This window comes from Lynx canadensis, chromosome F1, assembly GCF_007474595.2.
Source record: "Lynx canadensis isolate LIC74 chromosome F1, mLynCan4.pri.v2, whole genome shotgun sequence".
NCBI lineage: Eukaryota > Metazoa > Chordata > Mammalia > Carnivora > Felidae > Lynx > Lynx canadensis.
Window position 1 is genome coordinate 68055503 of NC_044319.2, and position 17356 is coordinate 68072858.

At 63.8% G+C, this 17356-nt stretch overlaps 1 protein-coding gene across 1 annotated transcript in view; it reads left to right on the forward strand.

Moving 5' to 3' along the window:
- Positions 1-17356, forward strand: part of KCNN3 (potassium calcium-activated channel subfamily N member 3) — a 90427-nt gene that overhangs the window by 7996 nt on the left and 65075 nt on the right. The window contains exon 2 of the mRNA XM_030302506.1: positions 6097-6192. Within this exon, the coding sequence (XP_030158366.1) occupies positions 6097-6192 (96 nt within the window). The remainder of the gene's footprint in view (positions 1-6096; positions 6193-17356) is intronic.

Here is a 17356-nt window from a genome sequence, read left to right on the forward strand (position 1 = left end):
TGCAAGTGTCTGCTGCCTGACGCACCTCGCCACGTGTCCCCTTCCTTTGAAGACGCCACGTTCGGCTGACACCTGTTGGCCTGCCGCGTGCCCGACCACACCCTCCACGCGCGGAGGTGGACAGATCGGAAACCCCGCCTCCCCCCCCCCCCGGCTGGGGCATCCACCTTGACAGTCGAGCCAGCGCACATCGGTGGGCAAACTGGCCTTCCCAGCGGAGGTGCGGCTGACCTGGCGACACGGGCGGTTCTGGGGCCCAGGCGGGCTGGGGGCCTGCTCGGTGCAGGGATCACCCCGCATGGCATCTGGGTCGTGAACCGAGCAACACCCCAAGACTGACGACGGGCGAGGAGCCGTCTTCCCGCCCGGCCCCCGTCAGCTGGCCCACAGCGTCCCTGCGGCATCTGGGTCCGAGAGGAGGGTGACCCGTGTGGCCTCGGCTCTGTGCTCCCGGGGGATATGTCTCACGCACCCGAGCCGCGGTGGGGGACCCGGAACAGGGAAGCGAGGGAGGCCGCAGGGGCTGAGCCCCCCATCCGGCCCCGGGGTCTGGTCAAGACACGCCTCAGCCACCCCAGGACTCCCCCTGTGTCCTCGGCGAGTCGCATCTCCGCAGAGAAGGTGCCGCGGGCACTCCTCGCCCCACGTTCAGGACGTCGGCTCAGGGTCACGCCCCTGGTCACGCCCCACGTTCAGGACGTCGGCTCACGGTCACGTCCCCTGGTCACGCCCCACGTTCAGGACGTCGGCTCACGGTCACGTCCCCTGGTCACGCCCCACGTTCAGGGCGTGGGCTCAGGGTCACGCCCCGGTCGCTAGAGGGGCCGCCTGCAGGTATTTGTCCCGCCCCCCCCCCCCCCCCCCCCGGCTTCTGCCAGTTTCTGACCGTCCCAGCCCAGCGTCTCCAGGCCCCGCTCACCTGCCCCTTCCTCGGCCAGGTGGGATCCAGGCTCAGCAGGCGGGGGGCGGCGGGCTCAGTACCCCGCACGGGGCCCGGCCGCGGCCAGGTGCTCAGCACGTGTGCCCAGTGTGACCGGAGGGCACGCATGTTCGGCCCTTTCTGAGCTGCCGGTGCCGGGGGCGCGTCCGGCTTCCGTTGGCGAAGGAGTCTGTCCCCGTGGCTCCTCTCGCTTCGCCCCATGCGTGCGGGTGCAGGTGCTGTGAGACCCGGCCTGCAGAGAAGGAGGCCAGAGAGCTTACGCGACAGGTCCAGTGTCCCACGGCCGGGGGGCGGCAGAGCCGGGACTTGAATTCTGGTCTTTCGAACTTTCGGAGGCTCGTGAGGACCTTCTCTGTCCGCGGCCTTGTTCTGTCGAGAAGACGGCGCGGGCGACGTTGCTGCTGACCGCTGCTCACCGTCCGGTCAGGTACAGAGGTGGGAAAAGGGACGAGGGCAGACGTGCTGGGGTGGCCCCGTGACCCGCGTGCTCGGCCGGCGGCCGTCAGGCCCAAAGTGAATCACAACATGGGGGCTCCAGCCGGCGACGCAAGCCATCGGCGGACCACATACGTATGAGGGTGCACACGCTGGCACACGCGCTCACACACTCCGTGCACGCATGGCCGCACGCGCACACCCATGCGTGCGCACACACACACACTTTGGGGCCGTCAGCTTGCTTGGGGAGGTGCCCGCACACCCTTGTCCTGGTTAAGCTGATATTTGTGCCCCGGGACTCTGTTTTTCTGTCATTTTCAAGTGTCCCAAATGATCAAGGACATTTAGAACTTCAGCGTCTCCGGGAAGATGTGCCGTAATCGCGACGATTCTGGCGACGAGGCGGCTCGGAAGCCGGGGAACACAGGCCCCCGCGCTCCACCCAGCCTTGGGGCAGGCGGTCGGGCAGTCCCGAGGGTCCTCACGGCAGAGACTGGAGGCCAGCAGGGCCCGACCGCGGGGCAGACAGGGTGCCGGGGCCCGGCAGGACTCGGAGTCTGGAGGAATCCTGGCTTCTTGAAGCCTGCTCGCCCGGTGAGCTGACTTCTCCGAGCCTCAGTTTCCTCCTCCACAAAAGCGGGTTGATGATACTGCCGTGGGTACCGCTGTAGCACAGGCAGACGTCGTAACGAGGGGTCGCAGGTCTGGGAAGGGCTGGCTGGTGGCTGGGGGTGGCTTGCGGGCATTTAGCACACGTCCCCACTCTGCCACGAGTCCCTCTGTGGCCCCTGATGGCGGTGGCTGGCCTGTGCAAGGATGGCTGGAGCTAACTCACGTGGTGGGGCGAAGAATAGAAACATCTGGAATCCTGGGGGGCTCAGGTCACGACCTCATGGTTCCTGGGTTCGAGCCCCGCGTCGGGCTCTGTGCTGACGGCTCGGAGCCTGGAGCCTGTTTTGGATTCTGTGTCTCCCTCTCTCTCTGCCCCTCCCCTGCTCTGTCTCTGTGTCTCTCTCTCTGTCTCTGTCTCTGTCTCTCTCTCTCTCTGTCAAGAATAAATAAATAAACATTAAAAAAGAAAGAATAGGGGCGGCTGGGTGGCTCAGTCGGTTAAGCGTCCGACTTCGGCTCAGGTCATGATCTCACGGTTCGTGAGTTCGAGCCCTGCGTCAGGCTCTGTGCTGACAGCTCAGAGCCTGGAGCCTGCTTCGGATGCTGTGTCTCCCTCTCTCTCGGCCCCTCCCCTGCTCATGCTTTGTCTCTCTCTGTCTCAAAAATAAATAAAAACATTAAAAAAAATTATTAAAAAAAGAAAGAATAATCTGGTATGTAGCTAAAATCTGGGTTAGTTGTGTGACCTTGGAAAAGTCTCTCTTATTCTGTTTTTTGTTTTTTTTGTGTTTTTTTTTTTTTAATCAGTAAATGGAGACATTGTGGAGTTGTCTGTAGGGTGAGGATGTGAGGTAATTGGTGTAGAAGCCTAGTCTGGGACCTGGCACACAGTCAGTACTCAATAAATGTCAGGGAAAAGTAAAAGTTCTGTTAAGTAATTTCAAGAAGCACTTATTAAGCACCTGTTGTGGTCAGAGGTCGGAGGTCACACAGCATGGACACTGTGTCCCTGGTTCTCAGGCTCTCCCCGAGCTTGTGAGCCTTGTGCTGTGGTTGTGTACTCTGATGCTTTATATAGCGTGGTCCTGTATTTGCAGTCTTTTTCACATTAAAAAAGTAAAACATTTAAAAATAATTGGAAATACCGTATACGCAGCTTTGTGGTCGGAGTTTTTCACTTGATGTTGTACCATGAGCTTTTCCTCTTCAAACGTTCTCTGCAGAAGTGGTTTTCGCTGGCTACCTAGTGGTCTATCGCTGGCTATTCCCAAATGTATTTAACCACTCTGATAGTGTTGGGCATTTAGGAATAAATGGCTTAAAAATGGCTCATCTGTTGGGATTTAGTCCCTAAGAATTCCGTGTATGAAGGGTCACTACTGTGTCGTTGAACAGCTCTGAGTTGCAGAGTCGCCCAGCTGAGGGGCCCCCATCCCCCGTGGCCTATCAGTCCCTGTGGCCCCTCAGCAGGGAGGCGAGTACCCCCACGTGCCGTCCAGCCGCTACCTCGCTGGCTGCCGTCGCCGGAAGAACCGTATTAATCTCAAGCTTCGCTGGATGGAGTTCAGGCAGCAAAAAAAGATGACGATTCAACATTTGACAAGTGGGAAACATATCTAGTCCAGCCATTCTGATGTATTTTCCGGCCGGTAAACATGTCAATGGTTTACTTTTTGTGGACGCGTAATAGAGAATGCGAGGAAATCTGCGAAGTCGTGAGGGTCCCGCTGCTCCGGGGCTGGGTAAACACAAGGGGAGGGGGCGGGGGGGAGTCGCCTCTTCTGTGAAGGTTCTGAGTTTGAGAACGAAAGGAAGAGGCCCGAAGGAGGAGACCCCTCCCTCCACCTCTTCCTCTAGACGTGATGCAAACAGACTTGGATTCTGATTTCAGTGATTTCTGCCAAAAGAAATAAATTAGAGGGTGAAATGTGCTGCTGACCGCAAACCCTTCCCAGCCAAGGCCTGATGTTCCCCAGATGCCCTCAGACCCCTTGGAGGGAGAAGTGAGGGTCATTTCTGAGTCGAGAGCGCTGTGCGCTGTCCCCGCCGGCCCCTGTAGGCTGGTTTGTCTTCTAACGCAGTCTGAGTTCAGTGCCCGCTCCCTTCAAGCCCCCCGGAGGCCCGGCCCGTGGGCTTGGCCGGCGTCCCAGGCACCGGGTCGCTGTTTCGAAGGTAGGACCCTTCCTGAGGGCTGTCCCTGTGCCCCGCGTGCTCCGTGCCCTCCCTGCAGCCGCGGACGTGTGTGTGGGCCCGTGAGTGCGGGCTGCTCTTGGGTACGCCGTGGACCGTGGAGGCTCAGTGACCGAGCGGGGGACTTCCCGCAGCGGGCGCACGGACCCGCCCGGTGTCTGCTGCTGGAGCTTGTGCGTAAGCCACGTGGGAAGGCCTGGCGTGCAGGGCACTCCCCGGACACCCTGCGGCCCTGGCGCGGTGTCACTGGTGTAGCGGGTGCTCAAGAAATGAGACGTGGTGGAAACCGTCACGAATGAATGAATGAACTGTTTCGTGAGTCCTCCCTTGAGTCTCCAGCGCCAGCTTGTGCCTGGCACAAAGTGGGCCCCATAGTTGTATCACCCAACGAGCGGTGGGTCGACGGGCCCCAGGAGAGCTTCCCTCCGTCAGCCTGCGGGGGTGGGGTGGGAGTGTGGCTTTGGGTGCCTGCTGGCACAGGCCCTCCGCTCGCCCCAGTGCTTCCGTCCTGGACGACACCGTCTGACCCCGCAGACCCCTGTCTGCCCCTGAAACTCTCTGGGGCGGTGAGGTCTCCTCCCTCGAGCCCAGCTCGGCCGTGGGTTTGGCAGTCCGTCACACCCTGCCTTCGAAATACCTCCGTTCCCGTCGAGCCGTTGTTTAGGTCTGCTTAAGTGGGTCCGGCCTTCCCTTCTGCCGTTCCTTGTCACAGGGACGGCCCAAAGGCCGCGGGCAGGGCTCTGGGCTCGAGCCCGAGACCTTGGCTCTGAACTCTGGCACGAGGCACTCCCCCTGCGCCTCTACCTGTAACGTCTGTACAGTCGGGAGAGAGGCCAGGGGTGTCGCGGCGATGGCCAAGAGCGGACGCATGAAGCCGCCTTGTGAACTGTAACGTGCTTTAGGGAAGTCAGGCGTGGTGATGCGCCGTGGCCGGTGAGCACAGGGCGTTTGTTCATGGTGTGCGTCTTTCGGCAGTGAGTGCCGCCCGGCGCTCGTCCGCGACCTCTGCTCGGGCTGTGTTCCCATCCTCCCTTGGGACCGGAGTCCTCCCTACTTCCTGGCTCCCAAACGCCCAGGAGGGCGGTGAGACCCAGCCTGGACGCCCCAAATTTGCAGGGGATGTGACGTGAATGACAGAAGTAGCCCAGCCGTCCGCGGCCAGCGCTCGTCTAGGACCGTTCACAAACTGTTTTACTCTTCCCAGAGGCCCCTAGGCGGGTCCTAATGTCTTCCCCATCAGACGCTTGAGACCACTGAGGCAGAGGTGGGGTAAGGGGCCTGAAGCCACAGAGCCAGGAGGGGCCGTGTCTAGGGCACATGCTGCCAGCCCTGGGGCTCTCTACGCGCCCTGGGGCTGGGAGACGGGGTGCACAAAGGGGACCCGCCCGCGTCTGCCCCACCCTCCACGGGGATCCTCTCTGCTCTGCGCTCAGCCCCTTTCGCCCTCCAGCAGCCCCCCTGCCTCCCTCCCTGCTCTGAGCCTAGTTTGGGGGTGAGAACAGCTGCTGGGATGCTCTGATCCGTCCCGGAGGGAACCCTGCATCATCAGAAATGGAAGGAACCTCGGGGATTGTCTGAGGTTTGTTCTGAGAGAAGAGAGGCCTAAGCTGGCCAGCACCGATGCCCAAACCACACGGCAGCACGAAAAGGAACTGTGCTCACGTGGCTTACGAGCGTGGACGCACGGTTGTGAGCCACACAGCAGCAAACTGAGCCACGGATGGCAAACGTCTTGCCGGCTCCTCCCAGGAGAGCAGACGGGACTTCGCCCTAGAAAACAGGGGCTGGGGGGGAGCTGCTTGGCCCCAGCGGCTCGCGGCCCAGCCCAGAGGGCTCCCTGTGTGCCGTGGCCTGCACTCCCCGTCCCCGGAGCCCCCTTCCTGGCTGCCCTAATTCTCTCTCCGCTTCTCCTGCAGGATTCCATGTTTTCGCTGGCCCTGAAATGCCTTATCAGCCTGTCTACCATCATCCTCTTGGGCTTGATCGTCGCCTACCACACGCGAGAAGTCCAGGTAGGTGCTGTCCTCTCCCCTCCGCGCGCAGCGCCCGTCCCCACCCCAAAGCCCACCCGTGCAGCCGCCTGGTGGTGTGGCACACTGTGGCTCTTCCCCTCCCGTCTGGACCCTCAGAGCGAGGGAACTGGGGCTTCAGCAGCTGTGACGCCGTCTTCTTTGGGGGTCCCAGAGGCGAATGTGGCTTCACGATTTGGGGGCGGCTCTTTAACGCCAGTGCACTGAGAACCGCTTTCCTTCTCTCGCTGGGCCTTTCAGAACCTTGGCCACCGAACTCCCCAGGGAGGCAGACGTATCTCCCGTCCCCTTGCACACGCGCGTACACGCACGCACACTCGAATTGCACCAAATCCCTCCGGGACTCTGTATCTCTGAGTGGTGTAGACTTTACCCGCCGCAGACCCTGAAGGCTGGGAGGGGTCATTTTCTAGACGGAATACCGGTCAGATGTGGGGAGGGGCTGCTCAGAAGTGACTGCGCCCCCAGAGAAACGTCGGCTGGGCCTCCGGGCCCAGCTTCCAGCCTGGCCGACAGGGGTCCCATGCGGGCCAGGAAGGGTAGACGGCGAGAGGGTCTGTGGCATCTTCCCAGGACAGCGGGGCGCCGCACTGCCCGGCCCTGCAGGCTGACCGGCCCCGCTGGAGACCCGGGTGGTTCTAAAACCTCCAGATGCTTTTTCTCCCATGTATGCGAGTCTGGAGATAATCCCGGTCCCTGGGCTGGAGGAATACAGTTCGATTCGCGTCTGGGCCGCAGGCGACACATTGACAAAGACCAGAGCTGGCGGTCAGAGAGACCGGCTGGGTCTCGGCCGGGACCCCTTCCTACAGGGCGTTTTTGTTTGGCCCCGCAACCTTTCTCGGGCTGCTGTGAGGACAGGATGTGCTCTGGGAGCCGGGAAACACCGTGCCAACCTCGTCCCCGTTATGGGGCATTCTGGGCAGGGTGGACCCGTCTGCCTTCCTGGCAGTGTCTGGGGGCCCCCGGCCGGCCTGGATGGGCAAGCCTTGGCTCCCGGCCACCCTGGCAGGGCTCCAGGCAGCTGAGGACCAGAGGACACGGATCTAGGAGCTGCGACTCTAGTCTCCGGGGGGCTGCGGTGCTCAGACAGGCGTGTGCCCTCAGGGCGTCCAGACACCGCCACCAGCTTCCCTCCCGGAGCCTGAACTGCCCGACCCAGACCACTGTCCCGTCAACCCCAGGCAGGAGCCAGTACCGACTAGGGAGGGGGGGGGTTAGGGACCAAGACAGGGCTGGGGGTCACCGTCTGGGCCCCAAACCAGCCGTGGCGCCCGGGGCTTCCCTCAACCCCACTGAACCCTCACGTCCTCATCTGGAGGGAGCCCCTTGGCGCGTATCACCCTGATCTGCGCAAGATGTCACCCGGGCCCGAGAGAAAAGGCGGAATCGTGACGCTCAGCCATGCGTCCCTCCCTCCCGTACTCTCGTGGCCCTGGTTCCCTCCTGCGGGCCTGTGGCCTCAGCGCCGGCCTGGGGCGGGGACACCACCTCGCCCGGCGTCCTCTGTCCCAGCCCCAGCTCACGGCCAGGCTTTGCTTCGTCCTGATTACGGGCAGTAGAGGACACTGTCTCAGCCGTTACGGCCTGGTGCTCAGCACTTGCAGAAACAAAGTGAAGCCAGTGTCATTGAGTCCTGGCTCAGACGCTTCAGTCTGCACGACCTGGGCCAGTAACAGCGCCTCCAGGCCTCAGTTTCCCCGGGTGAAGTATAGGAGTCACATCACCCACTTTGGGTCGGGAACAGTGGAGTCCAGGGTGGGCGTTCATGGCACGGGACCTCTCTGCCCCACTCTTCCAGCCGGGCCTCGCCCGTCCGTGTGCCAGCTGGGCCCACGAGGTGGCCCCCTGCTGACCGCCGGCACCGGCAGCCGGCTGGGCTTCCTCCCGCACCCCCGCCAGCCCCGCCTGGCTCTCAGCTGCCCTGGCTGTGCCCGTAGCCTACCTGGCCTCCGTCACGGGGGCAGTCACCGGCACGTGGCTCCCTCTGGAAGCTTACCCTTCCAGTAAGTTCTCTCTGCGCAGACCTTCTCCTGCCACAGGGAGGTGGGATGGCGTGGGCCCGGATGGCGTGGGGAGGGCCGGCTCCTGCAGGGCCCCTTGTAGGCACCTCGGTGGACCCTACCGTTCTCTGTTCTGTGTCTTTGTCCCCGGACTTCGGGATGGTAAGGTCACTATCTTTACGTTTCCAGGGACCCGTGGTGTCTGACGAGCAGGTTATCTGCGGGGCACGTCCTGAGGGAAAGGGTGCTGGATCCTAGACACCCGGTTTCCAAAGCAATTTAGATCATCCCTCAGTTCTGTGGTCTTGGGCCTCATCTATTAATTGGGAATCGAAGCCTTCTAATTCTGTAATTGTCCGGTGCAGGTCTGGGCACAGCCGGGGACCTGCTTCCTGAGGGCGGAGGCGGGCTGCCCCGGAGCCTGGATGCTGGCCAGCGTCCGGGGGCCCCCCCCCTTGGGCTGGGAACGCCCTCAGGGGGAGCAGGGCAGGGTGTGGCCCATCACCTCCCTGGGGTGGTGTCAGGGGCTTGTGTGAAGGACGCGCTCACAGATTCCCCACTGCCCACGGGTTGCTATTGAGTTGGCCCAATTTTAGCAGGGACCGGATGACCGTGTCTGCGCCCCCTCCCCCCCGGCGCGCAGAAGCCTGGGGCACCTTCTAGAATGGTGTTCCTAGTGTCAGTCTCGATGACTTGTGTTCTCGAGGCAGAATTCTGAAACGGGGTGGCTTTCTGTTGTGGAGCCGCAGGTTTGGATGTCTCCCAGAGGTGACCAGGTGCCCACCCCCACCCGCGCAGGGGCCTCTGTACCTCTGTGACCTGTACCGCCTGTGACAGGGACGCGTGCCCGTGGGCAAAGGCCTCCGGTGGGCGAGGGGGGTCTCCCGTGGGCGAGGGGTTCTCCGGTGAGTGAGGGGGGTCTCCTGTGGATGAGGTGTCTCCTCTGGGTGAGGGGCATCTCATGTGGGTGCAGGGGTCTCCTGTGGACGAGGGACACTCTCCCGTGATAGGCAGCGTGGGTTTTTGGCAAGTCCGCCCCTCTGCGGAGAGGAAGGGGTCTCCCGGAACGTGCGCTCAGCCCGACTGCGTTTCTGAGCCACAAAGGCAGGTGTCCCACAAGGCAGCCCCTGCCACGTTTCTCCTCGGGTTTTGTCCTTGTGTGTTTAGAGGGTGGAGCTTTCAAAGGCTCAGGCGTCTGTTATTCTCAGGCCAGTGTGACCTGGAAAGAAGTGAAGACACAAAAACCAACGCATTTTTGTTTATTTACCAAAACTTTGAAAACGCCGCCGACCTCGCACAGTGCTACGGACCGTGCGGTTTGGCGTCACCGGGCCCCGTGGCGGCGCCGGCCGCCTCTCCCCGGGCTGCAGACCCGTGTGTGGTGTTGGGGCCCCTGGCGCGGCCCCCCTCTCGCACTCACCACGCGCGACAGGGTCCACTCCGTGCAGAGCCCGGCGCAGGGGCCCAGCGCTCTCCACTGACCGCCCGGAGCGGAGCCACGGCTCGGGCCGACGCCCCTGGTGCTGTCCCGGAAGGCGGGTCGCCGGAGAACAGACTTCAGAGTAGCGAGCTCGGGTTCGAACCGCGGTGGTTGTCACGTTTTAGTGCGTCTGGCAGCCCTTAGCGAGTTACTCGATCCCTCCGATCCCTCCCCGTCAATCTCCTTCCGCAGGGCGGGGCTGAGAACGTACCCTGTTGTGGAGCTGGGGACACTGGTCATTTGCATGCGGCGTGGCGGGATCCGTCGCCGGGCAGAGTGGGGGCGAGGTGGTGAGTGCGGGCCAGTCTCCTGGGACGTCGCCTGCGAATGCAGGGATGCCAGGGTGGCAGCTGGAGCAGACACAGTGCGGAGGGAGGGTCCTCGTCCACTTTTACAGGGACTGCTGTCCTCCGGCTGCCAGAAAGGGGCCGGGCTCTGGTCCAGGAGCGCGCAGGAGGGGGAGGGGAAGTGCCCTGGCTCAGAGCCCGGCCGGGGTGGGCGTGCACACACCCCTCTGGGGGCAGGAGCGGAGCCGGGTGAAGCCGTCGGGCACACGGCAGGGGCGGGAAGTTCGCCACGGAGCTGTGGAGGGAGCTGATGTGAGCGTGCTCACGGGTCGCGTGCACAGCGAGGCTGAGGTTCCCGCTCTTGTTTGGGGGCCTCCCGTCTAGTGCGGACCCGAGGGGAGTGTGACGCTGACCAGCCGGGGGCCTCCAAGCGCATGGACTGAAACGGGACACCGGTGATCTATCAGGGGTGTGTTCAGCGGGTGTTTTTATCAAATGCCACCAAGTTCTCAGCCGACGGGGAAATTACTCCAAATTACGGGACGTAAATCACATTCAGCAGACGGCTCACGTTGCAGACGGGCTCACCCCCACGGCACGACGGGTCCGTAGGTCGGAGCGCCCTCCTGGATTTGCGACACGGGCATCGGTTTGCAGGAGGCGGACCGGCCAGAGGCTCCGGGGCCCCGTGCTAGCTGAGCTGGGGTGTCGTCCCACTGGGGAAGGGAGGACCCCTCAGGCCAAGTCTGGTTCTGGGCCCTCGCCCTTCCTCTCCCCTGAGGACCGTGGGTGTCAGGCGCTCGGCCCCTGGAGGCTGCTTGTCCAAGGCCTTGATGCGGTGGGACCAGGCTCAGCGCCGTGACGTGAGGCGTGTGTGAAACCGTGTGGCCCCAGGGGCGAGTTTCACAGGGAGATGAGGCTTTAGCCGAGCCCTATCTTTGTCGGGAGCGGAGACCTTGTACGTCCGGACAGAACTGGCCTGGGGCACCTCAGGGCCGTGGAGAAGGAAGGAAGGGCCGTCTGTCCTCCACGTGGCGGCTGCCTGACCCCGGTGGGGCTGGGCCTGTGTCCTCGAACACATCTGGTGACGTTTCCTACGGGCCAGCGTCTGGCTGGCCGAGGCAGTCCCTTTGGGCTGACCGGATGGGGGACCCCAGAGACCCCAAGACCTCCAGGAGCCTCCCCGGCCACCCCGGTCCACAGGCGGGGAGCTGGCTTGGCCCTGGCCCTGACCCTGACCCCTGAATCAAGCGTCTGTTTCCTGCCCCACCGGCTCCCTGCTGTGCGGTGGGGACGACGTGACTCACTGCTGTGTCCCAGAGCCGAGCGCGCAGCAGAGCAGGTGGGGGCAGGCGGGCCGAGGTCTCCCCTCACTGGGCAGGAGAGCCTCCGTGCAGACTGAGCCTGCGGCCGCCGCCCTGCCGCTCCGCCCGCTGGGCCTCCCTCCCCGAGCAGCTGGCTGTCGATTGCCATGGTTACCAGGCTACCCTGGCGGTCTCCGTGTGACATTTGGGGTTTAACCCTTTCTGCTGCGGAGGGCTTTCCCGCCTGCTGTGCTCCCTGAGCCTGTGGGGCCCAGGTGCGGCCTGGCTGCCGCCTGTGTGGACCTTCTGTTCTGTCACTTGGAAATGTCATGCTGCCTCGTGCTGCTCGACAGGCGTGTGGAGCGACTGTTAACAGGTGCGCACAGCGCTGCCCTGGGCACGTTGAGACCTGCCCGGCGGGACGGACAGTCCGGGCTGCAGACTCGGCCCCGGGAGCTCTTGGACTCGTATGCACATGCCTCTTGCCGGGGCCTCCAGAAGCTTCCTCAGCTCCAGGAGTCTGAGAGGTTAGGGCTGCCCTCTGCCCTCGAACGCCAGCAGCAGGATGGAGGGGAAGCCGGTCTCGGGAGGAGGGGGAAGGTGGCCCCCCTGCTGGCTCAGGACCTGGTAGCCCCCCCCCCCCCCCGCCCCCCCAGGCCCTGCGTTGCCTCGGAAACCACGCAGTGTCAGTGAAGTGCCTGTGAAGTGAGGGGCAGAGACACGCTTCTCAAGAAGCTTCCGCTGAAATTCCAGGGTGCAAGACATCGCCGTCCATCCCAGTTCGGGGGGCTGAGTGAACCGAGGGGTCTGCAGACAGCCGCCCACGCTGCTGCCCCAGCCGGGGGCCTCCCCGTCGCGGGCCTCGGTCACCTCTACGAGGTTCGAGGGGCCTGATCTCCGTGTGAGCTCGGGGGGGGGCGGGGAGCAGGAGGGGGCCCTCCGTCCTCGCCGTGCTGTCCTCCGTGCAGGGAGCAGACGGGGTCAGATGGCCTCCCGGGCCTGTGATCGTATCAGGATTCCGTGTCCGAAGGGCCCGAGGGGAGGATGGCGGGAAGGAGCCGTGAGCGGGCCTGGTAACAGGGACCCAGACTGGTGGCACTCCTGCCCTTCCCCTGAGCGCCTGGCCTCTGCCCAACGGGGGCCTGGCTGTCCCCTCCACGTAGCCTCCTGGGGACTGGCCGTCCCGTCTTCGCATCTGAAATGGGAAAAGTCACAAAGACAGCTCTTTGGCTCCAACGTCTTAGTTTAAAGGCGACTCTTACAAGTCTTACGAGGATGAACCGGTCAGACATCTGAAAGCTTTTAGGGTAATTAAAGCCTGTAACCGACCTCCCTTCCTCCCGGTGCCAAGTCCCGGCCCCTTTCCATGAGGACAGAGTGCCCCTCGCCACAGCCCCGGGTCGCATTCTGTGACCCTGAGAGGGCCCACGTGTGCCGTCCACCACCTGCCCAGACCCTGTTTGTCTCCTTTAGTATTGTGCTTGCTACTGTCTTTAGCTGCTGATCTTTTCCGCCCACGTGGTGGTTCTCCGTCGGGGGCGGCGCCAGACCCCCTGAGCTCTGCCTGGGCCCCAAGGCCAGTGAACCCCACTGCCGCGTGCTTGGACAGCCCCTCTCCCCCCGGGCACAGCCCACGTGGCCGTCCCCACCGCAGGAAGTGGTAGGAACACAGTGATTGTGAAGAGACCCCTCCCTGAGGACTTGGGGGTTGGACGGCAGCCTGGGGTTAACGGTGTCGTTGCCGCGCCTGACGACCAGCAGTCTGAGCGTGGTCGTGTCCTTCGTGGCGGGAATGACATCGTCCTGTTTTAGGAGGAACGATGGCAAAGCCACCACTGGCCGGGTTCTCCAAAACCCAATAACCGGAGGAGACCTGGGCTCTCCTTGGTCAGCCTGTGAGTTAGACAACTCAGTACGATTCGCCTTTTTCCCAACACGACACTGGCACAAACCTGCGGGGTTGCGGGAAGGATGCTGGGCCTGTGGCCAGTAGACCCAGGGCCAAGCTGTGACTTTGCCATTTAAAAGCGCTTTTTAAAAACTATGGTAGGGGCGCCTGGGTGGCGCAGTCGGTTAAGCGTCCGACTTCAGCCAGGTCACGATCTCGCGGTCCGTGAGTTCGAGCCCCGCGTCAGGCTCTGGGCTGATGGCTCAGAGCCTGGAGCCTGTTTCCGATTCTGTGTCTCCCTCTCTCTCTGCCCCTCCCCCGTTCATGCTCTGTCTCTCTCTGTCCCAAAAATAAATAAACGTTGAAAAAAAAAAATTTTAAAAACTATGGTAAAGCATGCATAACAAAATTTACCGTTTTAGCTGTTTCTAAGTGAGTTCCTGCACGTTGCTGTACAGCTGGCCGTCCCCGTCCGGCCCCAGGGCAGACTGTCGCCTTGTGTGTAACCTTACGCCCCCCGATGGCCTGTGGGTGTGGACACTCCTCCGGGAGGTGACCTTCTCCAGGCTCCCGCCTCCGCCGTCGGGCCCTACTCCAGACCCTGAACCTGCGTCCCCGACCCGGCGTCACAGGCCCCAGGGTGCGACCCCGAGCTTAGATTTGGAAAGTGGTTTGTGAACCCACAGACGATGGCAGTGGCCCCTCCGCATGCTGATCTCTGTGTGCCGGGCTCGTGCCCTCTACGACCTCGGGGAAGCCTCACGACAGTCCCGGGACTGGATTCTGTTATCATCCCTGTTTTACGGGTAAGGCAGCTGAAGCCTAGAGGTGAGACATACGGCCAGTGTCGTGTGGCAAGGGGACACCGGGCTGGGCTCCAGCCCGGCCAGCTGTCTGCAGGCCCACTAGGCTTCCTGCCTCGGGGACACAGCTCCCCCCTCGACTGTGCCTCCTCTCCTGGCCCCACAGGGCCTGAAAAGCAGCCCGGAGGTCGGGCTGAGCCACGGGGCTCCACTCCCCAGACGGCAGGTGTTACCACGGCAGAGTCCGGCGTGGGACAGACAGCAAGCAGACCCCGCGGCAGCCCCTCCAGGGGGGACCCCAGCCTCTGCCCTGCTCTGTGGTGCTTCTACTCATTGGAAACCCCATCCTTCCCCTGGTTTCCCTGCCATCCTCCCCTCGGGCCCCAGGGCCGCCCCAAGACGGGGTCCGGTACGTTCAGGGCAGCAATCCTGGCCGCCTGAACCATCCCCGCCTGGCACCCGGCCCTCAGAGCCGCCTCCACCCTGAGCTGCGTGCCTGGGTTGCATCTGGCCTTCCCTTTAGACGCTGACTCTGGGCTGTGAGTGGCCTGGGCGGGTCAGGCCGGCAGCTTCCTGTCTCCCCGCCCGCATTCCCTCCTCCTTCGGGCTGTGCTGTGCTGAGGGGGCCGGCAGCCTCACCCCCAGCCCCCCTGGTCAGACCTCCGGGGTCCTCTGCCCCGCACACGGAGCATCCCCGACGGTTGGGGCCCCGTGTCCGCCCTGCCCCTGCTGCTCTGCTCTGGGCCCCCTTGGTCTGTGCCTGCCGAGGGGTGTGAGCTGGGCAGCACAGAGGGCCACACGCCTGCTTTCCCATTCCGTTCCCGCAGCCACAGCCAGTGCCGTTGCCTGGCTTCCCGCCGCTAGTTCACCCCGAATCTAATGTTCGCGCAGACGCTCTGTCGCAGAGCCGCTAAGCCCCTGGCTCCCCACCCCCGGCCCAGGCTCCTACCCTTGCCGCACAGTTGGCTCTCTGGGGCGGAGGCCTCCTCTGTCCCCGGCCTTTCTCGGCCTGTGCCTCTGGCCTGTCCGGGTCTTGTCTGTGTGTCTGGTGGCCTCCTTCTTGTCCTCCCACGTTCTGTGGGCCTGACTGTGGCAGCTTCATCCAAACCATTGATACAAACGTGGAGCCAGGAATGGAATCTGGGGAGAGAATCCTCTCGTTGGGTTAAAGACAGAAGGAACGGAGAAAAAGGAATTCAAGTGCTTGCAGATCTTTCTTGTTCTGAGCATTTCGTGGCCTCCCGTGGGCTGTGGTTTTATGCCCCTCCCCCAACAAGCCCGGCTCTGCATTCACGTGGCCGGTGTCGACAGGGCCGTGCTCAGTGCGGCACGGAGCTGCGAGCCACCGGGCGGACGCCTTCTCTGTGCGACCACCGTCCGTGAACTTGGCCACCAGCAGACTGGGTCGTCACGGTGTTGCCCCAACGGGCTGTGTCACGGCAGCTGGGCTCGGCCGCGACTGCTGACCCGTGGTTCCGCTGGCCACGGCCACACACCAGGGATCAGTGGCCAGCCACGGTGGAGCCGTCCGCCCGGTGCAGAGCGGCCCCGGCCCCTGCGTCAGCGCCGCAAGGCCGCTCCGCCCAGCCAGCACTGTTCCGCCCTCAGCCCCCGCCTCTGCGCAGCCAGGCCAGGGAGTAACTGCTCCCAAGGTTCCTCCCAGCCCTCTCTGGTGCCTCTTGCTAGAATGTGCCAGAAACCTTACCGGTTTGAGAGCACCGAGAAATGGCCACCATCGTGTGTGGAAATGGGGGGAGGTGGTGGGCAGGGTGGTTTTTGTCTTCCCGCCGCTGTTAGAAATAGCCACTGCTCTCCGCCTCCGCTGAGGCCTGGACAGAAGCTGACGATGGCCCTCGACGCGGAGCTACTGAAGGTCCGCTCCGAGCCAGGCGCCGCGGGGACGGCCCGGTCCCTGCCCCGAACGGGCTTATGATCGAATGGGGAGGTCAGCACTCCAGTCCCACCGCTGCCTTGGCTGCCCGGTGCTGGGGCACCTACAGAGTGAGGGAGCGGTGGGCACCGCGCGACCCCCGGCTGCCGTTTGGGACGGGCCTCCAGGGCTGGGGCTCGGCGGGGGCGAGGGTGCCGTGGGGAAGGGACGTGCTTGGGCAGCCGTGGCACAGGGACGGGGTGCAGGTCCTGCGTGGCAGCAGTGAGGGGTGGGCCGGAGGGAGGCCGGAGAGCAGGAGTGGGGGGTCGGCACCTGCTTGCACAGCGGTGGCCCTCGTCTCTCAGAAGGGGCTCCGGGGCCAGGAAGCCGGGGAGCTCGTCCCGCAGCTGCGTCAGTGGAGCGTCGTCCGTGAGCCGGGGAGCCTCACTCAGTGCTGAGCCCACGGGGTGGGGGAGATGGGCGGAGGTGACGGGGCCCGCCTCTGGCCCCCAGCTGGCATCGGCGCCACTAGGGGAAGCTTGGACCCGTCTCCCTCCTGGGGAACAAAGGCGGCGGCCGCCGGGTGGGGGAGAGCAGGGTCCTCGCTGGCGGGACGTGACCCCCCGGGCAGCCGGGGCCTCGCGGGCCTCGCTCCGTTGGGTCTTTTTAGACGTGGAGCAGTCTGGGCTGGCGCCTCCACAAGAACCTTGGCGTTTTGCAATTTTGTTCTTTCCCTCATTGCTCCCAGACTCAGCCGCCGCCTAAAAACACACGGTTCCCGAGCAGCCTGGAGCCCCAGCTTCCCCTCCAGCAGGCGTTTGCTCTGCCCGCGGCCTGCCACCCGCAGGCGTGGGGACGCACAGAGGCCGGGCCACCCTCCAGAGTGCTGGCAAACGGGGCCCCTGTCCCCGAGGCCTGGGCTGGCGGTGGCCCTCAGGGTCAGTGTCGTCACCCAGGGCTGCCGTGGGGGCTTCTCAGTTCACAGCGGGCTTAGAAGGCGCGAGCGCAGGGGAGACGAAGGCTGAGACTGTCGCGTGCGGCCCCTGCCGCTGGTGTCGTCCAGTGCGGGAGCCGGCCGCCCAGAGGTTTCCCTGTGACCCTCCTCTGAGCGCTGTCGACACCGGCCTCGCTCCCCAGGTCTCGCCGCTGTCCTGTGTCACTTGCGCCAGCCTTCCCCCCTTTCACACGTGACGCGTGGTGCCTGTCACTGTGGGCTGGCTTCGTGCGCGTGGCTTTCGAGCGGAACCGACAGGGCTGAGCTTTACGGCTGGAGGCTGCCCGGCTCCCGACACAGGGCGAGGGCGCCGGGGGCAGGATCGTGCGGCAGAGAACATTCTGATCCGGGTGTCCCTTCAGGGTAAATTTAGTTCCTGGGGCTGGTGCAACATTCCAGTGCGGTGGGAATCCTGGTCGGCCTCCGCGGGGAGGGGACGCACCCTCCGTCACCTGCCCGGTCCACGCGGGGGCCTGGGAAACCCCAGCATGTGGCCGTATCTCGGCCACTCGGAGCT